The sequence below is a fragment of the Cyanistes caeruleus genome, chromosome 8 (genome assembly GCF_971803275.1).
Source record: "Cyanistes caeruleus chromosome 8, bCyaCae1.hap1.1, whole genome shotgun sequence".
NCBI classification, from domain to species: Eukaryota; Metazoa; Chordata; class Aves; order Passeriformes; family Paridae; genus Cyanistes; species Cyanistes caeruleus.
Window position 1 is genome coordinate 16532425 of NC_141708.1, and position 9548 is coordinate 16541972.

General features: G+C 42.8%; 1 protein-coding gene and 1 long non-coding RNA gene across 2 annotated transcripts; one reads left to right on the forward strand and one right to left on the reverse strand.

The window, feature by feature from the left end:
• The first annotated feature begins 43 nt into the window (after nucleotides 1–43).
• On the forward strand, nucleotides 44–4150 carry PPP1R3C (protein phosphatase 1 regulatory subunit 3C). The gene is made up of 2 exons (XM_086900689.1): nucleotides 44–197; nucleotides 1691–4150. The coding sequence occupies exon 2, from the start codon at nucleotides 1692–1694 to the stop codon at nucleotides 2622–2624; it is 933 nt and encodes a 310-aa protein (XP_086756815.1). The 5' UTR covers nucleotides 44–197; nucleotide 1691; the 3' UTR covers nucleotides 2625–4150.
• Nucleotides 596–9265, reverse strand: LOC147651894 (uncharacterized). Its single transcript, XR_015290122.1, has 4 exons — nucleotides 8932–9265; nucleotides 4503–4687; nucleotides 2399–2505; nucleotides 596–2156 (listed from the first exon to the last, which is right to left on the reverse strand). It is a non-coding gene; the product is annotated as an uncharacterized LOC147651894 (long non-coding RNA).
• Between the last annotated feature and the right edge of the window lie 283 nt (nucleotides 9266–9548).

Consider the following 9548-nt stretch of genomic DNA (forward strand, 5'->3'; position numbering starts at 1 on the left):
CCCCGGCCGCAGCCCCGGCCGCAGCCCCCCCGCACGGACCGGCGGGGCCGCCCCTTGGCCACGGCCCGCCGCCCGGCCCCATAAAGGCGGCGGCGCGGCGGGCGCGGCCCGGGAGCGGCGGCGGTGGCCCCAGCGGTGGCAGTGGCCCCAGCGGTGGCCCCAGCGGAGGCGGTGGCCCCAGCGGTCCAGCACAGCAGGTAAGCGCCGGCCGCGCCCCGCTGCCGTCCCGGCCGTGCGAGCGGGCCCCGCCGGGCACTGCCCCCGCCGCTGCAGCCCGCAGCTGCTCCGCTTGTGCCGTGGGGTTTGCGTGCTTGGCTGTTCTTTGCTATTTCGGTGTTGCGTGGGCTTTGTTCCTTTTATTTCTTTCCGTTCCTCTTTTTTTTTTTTTTTTTTTTTTTTTTTTTTTTCCCCCGACACTGCAAAAACTCGGGTCACCAAAGTTGCAGAGAGAGTATTTCTGAAGCCTTAGTTCTTTTCCTAATAAAGCAAAGCAAAAGTTGATTAATTTGATTTGGGTACTCTCCTCCTACTTCTTATTATGGTAAATATTGCACAGTAAAAAAAAAAAAAAAAAAAAAAAAAAAAAAGAGACCAGTGCAGTTTCTGCTTTATTTTTGGCAAGGCTCTGGAATACCAGTGAGAGCTCTGGGAAGCAAAAAGCAATTTATTTAAGTGACAAAGCAAATGCCTTTCTGTGACTCAACAAAACTCTGCATTTCCAACACGGACTGCATCCATCTCAGCAGAGATGTGGTAGAGTTGAAGCCCCTTAGAAACAGTCAAGCTGTCTGGCCTTGAGTGGGCCATGGCCTTGCACAATAATTTTGATATCCATCATCTGAGATGGAGGGCTGTGAGTAATTCTTTACAAATAGAACTGTAGCATTCTTACTGAATACTTGCAGCAGTCTTTCAGCATGGTCTTTGGGGATTATCAAAAGTTGTTTTAAAGTCAGTTCTTGAATCCTAATGAGGTGAAAAAATAGTATGTCCCTCTCTTCTCCTGCTTTTTTCCCTGCTTCACTCAGCAGTTGACATTAACTGTGCAAAGAACCCTATTACTTAGACCTGGTTCATAGTCTATAAAAATATTTCTAAAGGTGCTTTAGTATTTTTAGTCAACCAAACAAGTGCCTAAAAAGAATGACTAATAGTTGTTCAGAGCCACAGAATGATGGTTCTGCATGAAGATACGCAGAATCCCATCTGATGCTCCAATGGCATAGGCAACTTGCTTAATACAGTGCTGCCTGTGCTCAGAGATGAAGCAGCTGATCCAGCTTGTTGGAATTTTAAAACCTCACTCCAGGCCTCTAAGAGGGAAATTCAAGTGGATGAGCACTTCCACTTTAATTGGATCTGTTTTACTTGTTACTAGAATGTTCTTTTCGGTATTTTCAAGAAAATATGTTCAATTAGCTTTCACTAAAATCTGTTTTTCAGAGGTTTAGATAAAAAAAGGAGAATAGATTTGAATTGAAGAAGTTTAGGATTGGCAAGAAATGACTGACTAGTCTTGCCCTGGTTCCTTAGGTAGAACTGTCAATTTTGATTTAGGCTATATTGTTTAAAGCTATATAGAGATGAGGCTGTGAATAATTAAGAGAATGGATGAAGTAAATACACATTCTTGAGAAGCTTCTTATCTGATGTAATAAACCATAACATCCTGTGTTTCTTCTCCATTCAGAATGATACAGATCTTGGACCCGAGACCCTTGCCCAGCTCCATCATGCCTGTGGATATGGCCATGCGAATTTGCATAGCCCATTCTCCACCGCTGAAGAGCTTTCTCAGCCCCCTCGAGGACTGCCAAAGAAACAACTTTGTGAACAGACTCAAACCTCTCAGGCCATGCCTTCACGTGAAACGTGACTCTGACGATCAGAAGAGTGACTGGAACCACTCGCCAGCCCGAGCCAAGAAGCACGTTGTGTTTGCAGACTCCAAGGGGCTGTCCCTGACAGTGATCCACACCTTCTCCGAGTTCCAGGAGCCCCCTCTGTGGGATCTGCAGTTTGACCTCTTAGGCATTGAGGACATAAAACTCCATGAGGAGAAAAACTTGATTCTGGGTTTCCCTCAGCCCTCAGCTGACTACCTGGACTTCAGGAACCTTCTGCAGAAGAACATGGTCTGCCTGGAGACCTGCACCCTGCAAGAGAAGGTGCTGTCAGGTACCGTGAAAGTAAAAAATGTGAGCTATGAAAAAAAGGTTCAGGTTCGTATTACTTTCGATACGTGGAAGACCTACAAAGATGTTGAGTGTGTGTACATGAACAATGTTTACAGTGATTTTGAAAATGACACCTTCTCATTCACCATTAATTTCCCTCCTGCCATTTCCTCTGAAGAGAAGATAGAGTTTTGCATTTCTTACCAAAGTGGAGAACATACCTTCTGGGACAATAATGAGGGTCAGAATTACAAAATTGTACACACAGAGTGGAAGCCTAATGGTGTTCAGGTACCATCTGCCAAGGAAGGCTATGTAGATCTGCAGACTTCAAGGAGAAGACAAGAGAGAGAACCTGATCAGCTGGGCAGTCCAAGGTTGTCCAGTGGCCTCTTCCCCCAGTGGCAGAGCTTGGGTCAGATTGAAAGTTCATTACCATATTGGTGATCCACACTACCATTTGGCAACAAAACAGTGCTAGTTCACATACTGCATGGTGAAACCATGGTGAAACCAGCTGGCAGGTTTTGTTTGCTGTCTGAACAAATCCAAGTTCATTAGACTGTGGGACTTACTAAACCAAGTTATGCTCCTGAAGTTCTTAGCCAAACCTTATCCTCGAAAGGAAAGAAAACCAAGGTGCAACTTATGTGTATGCTATGTACTGTAGTAGTAGCTTGCCTGTATCTCAAGTATATGCTGCATTCTTCCTGCTATCAGCTCTCCTGGGTCACTAGGAGAAAGAATTGCAAAGTAGTATGGAAGGCAGTGATGTCTCAGCAAGCTGTGGTAGCTGTGTGTGAGTATGTGTGTGTGCACAGGGATGGAAACAGAATGTCACAACTCATTTTGTACCTACCAGGAGTGCAGTAGATGGTGTCAGGAGGCTTGCTGTGACCCTCTACATGCTTGTAGCAAAGGCAGGTAGGGATGCATGGCAAAGATTTGTGGCTTTAATGCATGTTAAGGAGAGGATAATGGAAAAGTGGGAAAACGGGAAGAGGTAGAATGTGCTACATAACTTGGAGATGTGCAATGTTCTAATTACTTCTTTCCAAAGCTATTTTTGTAAATCTCAGAGAAAGATCTATGGGATAAAAAGGAGACTAAAGAAAATGATGCAAAGTGAGTAGAAGTGACCACTGCTTTAAGAAGGCATCTCTGTCCTTACTGTCTTTGTGAAGCCTTGCATTTCGTTTCATAGGTAAGCTTGACTTCACCATCCTGCTTATTTAGCAGGGAGATGGTTGCCTTTCAATCTTAAAAGAAAAACGTGCCTTTGAAAAGATTTTAAAGCCACCCTAATATGTCAAAAATAGGGTTAGGCAACAAAATAAAGCGGTTTGTGAATTTCCTACTCTGTAGTATCATTAGGTGATTCCACTCATCACCTGATCTAATCTTACAGCATCTGATGGTTGAGTGTCCTGCTCCTAGTTGCAACATTAACTGTGACTTTTCACAAGTAACATAGGCAAGGTCCTTCATATTGAAGACAGTGAATTAGCTGCACTTTGTGAGAGCTAATTTCTTTAAAAGAGCAGGGTTGTTACTATTTTTTTTTCTAGACTGAATATAGGCTTGCACATAGAAAACTGTTCTGGTTTATTTTACCTCATTTTAAATTTTTTTTTAGACTTGAGTAAGCTAATATATATTTTGTATGCTTATAATTTAGCTTCTGAGCTGGGTTTCATGCAAGACTTGTTTGAGAAATTGTCCAGTACATGCTCAAAAGGTGTGAATGCCGGCACACCTTTTATCTATACAGAAATGATGTTAACATCAAAACATAAATCACATTTTTGTCCACGGCTAAGAAGTATAATAGCCTGAGTGTGAAGCTACTTGCAGTGCAGCGAGATGTTAAATACTAAGGTGAAATTAGCCTCCTCCACTAATTGTACTTTTCCTTATGTAACCTTTGTTGTTATGTGTAAACTAGCATTTTAAGAATAAATTTTATTTTGGTACATCTGGTTCTCTGGTTGTGTTAGCTCAATCTATCTATTTTCTCAGCTTCTTAGCTGTGATACAAGGTACAGCCAGTTTGTTCTGTGCTATGGGGTCTGCTAAAGCTGGCTGTGGTATGGCATCTCAGGTCAGAAGCTGGCATTACCCCGAAAATGAAATCCAAGCTCTTCACTAAATGAGAGATCCTTGGAAGTATTCACCTTGCAAGTTGTATCATTTTAAAAAACACTGTATCTTACTAAATTTATTTTGTATAATATAATATTTTGGTTTGACAGATTTTGTCAAGGATCTTGCTGTGTTGTGGGCAAGTCTGGCAGGAGTGCCTTTTAATCTGAGGGCCAGACTTACCTGCTGAGCTAGAGCATATGTGATGTGTAGATGGGTGAATCTAGACAGCAGCACTTAATGTTTTCTGGCTTGGTTTCACCTTGATTTGGCTAGTTGTGCTGCCTCCTGCGGCCGTGCTGCTGTTTAGGGCCGTGGGAGGCTGTACCCAGGAATCCACAGAACTGCCATCAGTCCCAAAGGCCTCCCTGCAAAACAAAGTGTCTGATGCTGCAGCGTGGCCTCACGGGCACTGAGAATGGAGAGAAGGGTGGGGTGGTTTCCAAGGGCCCTTGTCCCCTGGGGCGTGGGCAGAGGACATCCCTACTTCTCCTCCGTGGCCATGGACAGCTGCACAGAGGGACATTTTTCAGTACATTAACTCACTGACAAGATGCAGTTTAATTTGGTCTGCTGCACAAAAGGTCAAGGGTTTCCAGCAAGAAATCTAGCTTTAATTGTGGAAAAGCAATTCCCAAAAGGCAGAAAACATGAAGCTAACAGCAAATTGCTGACCTGAGGAATTAATGTAGTACTTCCACATGGCTGGACACAGAGCCCATCTACCAATCTCAGACTCATTTACTAAGTACCTAGGTCTTAGTGGGAAGGAGTGCCTATATAATGGACCACCTCTGGTCCCTGCTCTAGAAAAAAAATGTGAACTAAAGAGAGTTTTGTAACTTAAATGGCTCGAAGGCTGCTTTGCCTCAATGTGAAATTTGGCTTCAACAAACCAGATATAAGGCTACTGGGCAATGCAGAAACCCTCTAGCATGAGGAAAAGCAGAATTTCTTATCCTCCAGCCAGGCTTTGAGACCAGCCCAACTGCCCTGCTCCTGACTGAGACATAAATCACTTAAAAATACTAGGAGACAGATTCCTTTGACCAAGCCTTGGCTTTGAGCCATCTGCTTTGCAAAGATGCCTTGCAAAACGTCCTGCTTGCCCAGCAGAGAGTCAATGTGGTGCTGTGGTGTCACTCAGCAGCTTCAAAGCCCTCCCTCAGCTGAAAGGGAAAAGGATTTCTCCTTTTTCCACTCAGTACCAAAGCAACAGAGTTTCACTCCTTCCTCTTTTGAAACAGCTCATATTTAATGCTAAAGCTTGCATCCATCAAAAAGGTAACAGGCCCCTGGAGAAAAGTATTAGTAACGCTCAAGTGTATTAACTGAGAAAAATACTAATCTTACAAATCTTTTTATCAAGCACTGAGAAAAACATCACCATTGGAAAATTGTCATAGCATCCTAGATGCTGCCCTTTCAGACGTGATGTGGTCCTGGAGAGAAAAGCTTGCAACCTGTGGCATCATCTCATTCTCTCAGGAAGTCAGTTTTTCAGCTGCACTGTAAGTCTGTATTTCCACCTCTAATGTGACAGCAGTGAATGACTGGATTCACTCCTATACCTCTGCAGTGTCTGACTTTCAGTAATAGCCTATGGGTGTCACAGTGCTTACAGACTTTATTCTTCAAATGTGAGTGTTTCAAGTTGGATTCCTAATAGCTGTTCTCACTTTTGCAAAACTAGATCTAATTTTGCCATGCAAAATTAAATTAAAATTTGCTGGTGTTTTATATTAACAAAGATCTATCACACTGGAAGATCAGTGTCTGAACATTTCCTGAGAACATAATTAGAATTTTCATGGGCAATTAGCGAATGTCTTTTTCTGTAGTTAAATATAATTAAGCAAGTCACCACAATTTATATGGTAAATCTGGTGTATTAATGGTAATGTGGTAGATGTTATGGTATTAAATATGCAATACAGTATCAAATAAAGCAACAACTCCCATCTCTCTCAGACACTTACGAGATTTAAAATTAAATGTAATCAAGAATAAAATATTTCTGTGAGGCTTAAATAAAAGAAAGTAAGAATGCACTAAATCCTCTTGAGAGATCTCTGCTCCTGTTTTAAGAACCACCGGTACTTCAGACTTTCCTGGCTGGTATTTGCTTCACCTATTTTTACAGCCTTTCAGCTATGGTGGCTTCCAATTATTCTTTCCTCATTTTAAGAGCCTCCTCAGGTTAGCCTGATTAAAATTAAACTCTTAGCTTCTTGTTTTATTCCGCATAGGCAAGAAGAAACACCTACCTATATCTTTCTTTTTACAATAGTCTAATGGCTTGAGAGCAAAGAACAGCTTTCTCTCCTCTCCCCACATCCCTTCTCCAGGCCATGTAACACTTCATTTCATTAAAATGAACATTTTGGCTTTCCATCCTTGATTGAAAAGAACCTGTTAAACCTTTGAATTTTCCTTAATGCAGAATGATCACTCTTGAGTAGCTCTGGCAAAAGCCTTATGGTGTGGTCCTCAACGTCACCAGTGAAAACTTAGCACATTTCAATACCCATTTTTCATTGCTCAGCTGGCTTCATCTATCTCACTCAGGAAGGTCTGGGGAATGTACAGCTCATTGCAGTGCTCGAGAGCCTGTCTGTGAAGCTCATGACAGCTGGGAACATTGAATCATTGATGCACTTCACTGATCATTTATTCTAACAATGGCATTTCCTCCATTTAAAACATTTGTCTTTTTCCTCTTCCTCCTTCCTATATTGCGAACTACTCCTAACACTCCAGCCTTTGTTTACCCCTTTTCTGGAATAGTCATTAACTTAGTGAGCTTTCCTTTCTTCTGTGTGACGTGCAGCATTCTCTGCTCCAGTAACAAAATCCACATGAGCATGACAGGATTGGTGCAGAGGCAGCCTACTGACATTTGTTTTTACCATGCTCGCTGCAGGTGGGCCACTGTCAGTTTTGGTAAGTGAACCTTTCAAACAGCGAGGTATAAATTAGCAGGGTTAATTGTGGTAAGGCCAAGCCTGAGCACGGCAGGGTGGAGCTGCTCTTAGGCACCGTGGCCTGAACACACAGCAGTGGTGGACCTGTGTTACAGCCCCAGTGCTCTTTGGGCACAGCAGGGAAAACAAGGCTGCTCAACAGCTAAAGGCTTGGCTCTCTGGCAGCAGGGGCTGGCAGCAGGATTATGGCTGCAATAAGCTAACATCCAGATTCAGGGGAAAGGAGTGAGCATCAAACAAGCAATCAAAAATAGCATAGCGGAAACTTTAAGGGTGCCAGGCAAAGAAATTGGTCTACAGTTTACTATATTGTAAAAGGAAATAAATGGGGAAGAATTAAATAAAATTATTTGCCTCATAGGTGTTATTGAGGGAAAACATCTGCTATCTCTTCATATTTCAGGTCATTGTAATATTTTATATGATTTTGGACTTACAGCACTTCAAACCTTACTTTCAGGAACAACATGAAAGTGGCTGTTGCTACAGACTTGGTGGCAATGAGCATGTTAGGGCAATTCCCCTTGCTTGCAAAAGTGGGAAAACAAAACAAAAACCTTCACACAGCAAAACTCCTGCCCTGAAAGTCCCGGCCATCCCTGAATCACACACACAGCAGTAGTTAACCATGAAGTCAAATCTGTGAAATTGTTATACCAAAAGCAAGTATCTTAATTGTTTTTTAAAAAAATATCTCTTATTGTTATCCCTTTGAGAAAACACATTTTAACAGATGAATCCAGAGCATGCAATAAGAATAATTAACTGAAATCAGTGGAAGGTCAGTGAGGGTTTTTTTGTGTGCATTCTTTTGGTTTTGTTTGTCTGTGTTTTTTAAAGTGCTTTTCTTCACAGAGCTTTGTCTTTTTCTCCTGCCTTCTCATTCACAGTCTCCCTCTGGTTTTCCTTGCCTGGAGCTAGATCAATATTGAACCAGGTGACAGATAAATTCTCAAAGCATCCAGCCCTACTTTGGCCCAAAAGTGAATAGAATTTATAGAGATATTCCAACCCTCAAACAAAAACCCGTAACATACCAACAAAGCAAAAAACCAAACCCCCTATTCTTGTTCTCAATTTCAAGCTAATTACACACTGCAGGTGAGGTACCAAGAATGTTATGGTACAGCACAGACATCTTTGACTTGGCTCTGAGTGCCACAGCACATCTACTGACCCCAGGAAAATAGATTTGTCTGTAAACCCAGAGCTCAGCCACAGCCATTACCAGCCACGCCCCTTCAGAAACTCAGGTCACACACTGATACAGCACAGAAACTCACAGGAGCTGCAGAGTTGGATGGGGAGAGCTAAAGATAATTTTTGTGTTCAGGGGATGTACCCACATGTCAAATATTGATACCCTTCACACTCTCCATCTAGAAAAGGCAAGTAATGGAAGACCTTCTAATATTTTCTGCTTCACTTTCTTGTTTTCTTGGAACAGTCACATTGTTCCAAACCAGCCTGTGGTCTCTCTGTCTGTAACTATCACCTGAGCAGCTGCACCACCAAAAACATTTCTCTTTGGTCTGCATTGGGAAGTCAGGAAAACTTTCAAACCACCCTCCACAGTCCTAGAGTTTCTTTTCTTTTTCTATGAGGCTATAAAATCCTTCTTTTCTTACCTGCCATAATCTTCTGAAAGACCATGGTTGTCTGAATTTCTGGAAAATATCACTTTCTGAGGTCTGTCATCATCTTTGTTCAGGAAGGACACCTGGCAGGATAATCCCAGTACAAAAGAACCGTCTGCTGGTGCAAAGGTGACCCCAGCAACTGAGATAGGATGAGTTAGGATCAGTCATAGCTCCAAAGGACAGGGACTAAGAGCCACTGCCAGTAGCAGGAGATAGAAATTATGATTTAGGGATAGCTGATATTGCTGAAGCAAATTTTCTGCAAGCCTGATGTCATCCTGAGGGTGGTGGGTGAATACTGGCAGCACCTGAGAAAATGGGTGTAGCAGATGCTGCTTGTATGGCACACATAGTGGTGATTAGCTAATTAACTGAATTACATTCCTTCTCCTCCAAATCAAACCTTTGTCATGCTGAAGAAAAACAAAAGGGGTGTTTCACAGACCCCTATCCCTGCATCCTAGGTGTACTGGGACCAGTTGCCCAATTTTGTGCATTGAATCATGGTGAAAGCATGAGGTCAAGTTGCCAACAGAGAAGCAGCTGGGGCTGTGCTGAGTGCAGTGCAGACCCTGCTGGAGTAACAGCTGTGCTACAGAGCATCT

Excerpts from the sequence above, each read along its gene's own strand:
- PPP1R3C (XM_086900689.1), top strand. The coding sequence starts at position 1,692 with ATGATACAGATCTTGGACCCGAGACCCTTGCCCAGCTCCATCATGCCT.